This window comes from Haliaeetus leucocephalus, unplaced genomic scaffold (genome assembly GCF_000737465.1).
Source record: "Haliaeetus leucocephalus isolate CR32 unplaced genomic scaffold, Haliaeetus_leucocephalus-4.0 Scaffold351, whole genome shotgun sequence".
NCBI lineage: Eukaryota > Metazoa > Chordata > Aves > Accipitriformes > Accipitridae > Haliaeetus > Haliaeetus leucocephalus.
Window position 1 is genome coordinate 1,726,360 of NW_010972787.1, and position 1,302 is coordinate 1,727,661.

Below are 1,302 nucleotides of genomic sequence, written 5' to 3' on the forward strand. Positions count from 1 at the left end.
TTATTTTAAAACCGTTGTTTTCCTGGATTCTTTCATGCAAATTTTTATCACTAGGTAACACAACTCGGCCAGATTCAACATCATGCAGATTCCAGACACAGCAAGCATGAAAATAGTAAATGTGGTCTTCTCAGTGGGCCGAGACACAAAACAATCCACTGTGTTGGGGCAGGGCCATGCATTGCACTTCACTAAGCGAGGCATCTGGTACCCATCATACATGTAATAGAACACATACATGAAGACTGCTTCAAAGACAATCCTGAAGAAGATGCTGCTGGTGTATGTCCACCACAGGGGGCCTCGAATGTGAATCTTTTCATTTTTCAGCTCTTCAATATCAATTTTCTCACCATTTCTGAATCGCCTTTTCTTCTCATGCCTGGTGTAAGCTACATGCATTGCCACCAACAACGCAGGTGTGGAAACAAAGATCAGCTGCAGGGCCCAGAGTCTGATGTGAGAGATGGGGAAAAAGTGATCATAGCAAACATTTCTGCACCCAGGCTGAAGCGTGTTGCAGACAAAATCTTGTTGTTCATCTCCCCAGACTCTCTCTGCAGCCACAACCAGGATCATGATACGGAAGATGAACAGGACTGTGAGCCATATCTTCCCGATACTGGTTGAGTGTTTATTTACGCCTCCTAAAACGGCCTGCAGACTTCCCCAGTCCATCTTCTTTTCTGTGTCCTTTTACCTGCAGGATGACATAATACACCAAATGGTCACTTTTCAGAGGGTGAAAAATCAGATCTAGACCTTCTACAAACGAGAGGACTTCCTAGGACTCACTTAAAAATCATATGCAAATGCAAGTCACTTTCATTAGTGTCACTCATAAGTTTAGTGATTCAAACAGCTTATTAAACTCTCTCCTTCCTTGTATTTATGATGGGACAAGCATACCTTGGTATATTTCTCAACAAGGCTTTGGGCAGGAAACAAGTTACATCTTCAAGTACATTTCCTCCATGCATCCTCTATGCCCTCCTTCCCTTTCTTGAGATATTCCCCTTTCTGTGGTTGACTGTCATCAGTGTTTTGCCTCTCAATGTATTTCCCAAAGCAACAGAAATTACTGTCACTGCACAAGTTAAGGCCACATCTGGACAAAGTAGAGACTTCTCTAGTAGTTTTCACAGGATTTCTTTGCCAACACCACAGCCCTAAAAGGCTAGGCTGGTGCTTTCTTTGCCTCCAAAGTAAGTACTACTTGGCCTTCTTCAGCAGAAGCCCTCACTCCACCCAAACACCTCCAGCAGGCCTCCAAGACTTTCTGCTGTAGCTCAGACATGGCCC

General features: G+C 43.9%; 1 protein-coding gene across 1 annotated transcript; it reads right to left on the minus strand.

Annotated features, from left to right (window-relative positions):
- GJB2 (gap junction protein, beta 2, 26kDa) lies at positions 1-678 on the minus strand. Its single transcript, XM_010572628.1, has one exon. The coding sequence runs from the start codon at positions 676-678 to the stop codon at positions 1-3; it is 678 nt and encodes a 225-aa protein (XP_010570930.1).
- Positions 679-1,302: the final 624 nt, after the last annotated feature.

What these genes read in the sequence shown, in the direction of transcription:
- GJB2 (XM_010572628.1), bottom strand. Translation starts at nt 678, where the DNA reads ATGGACTGGGGAAGTCTGCAGGCCGTTTTAGGAGGCGTAAATAAACAC.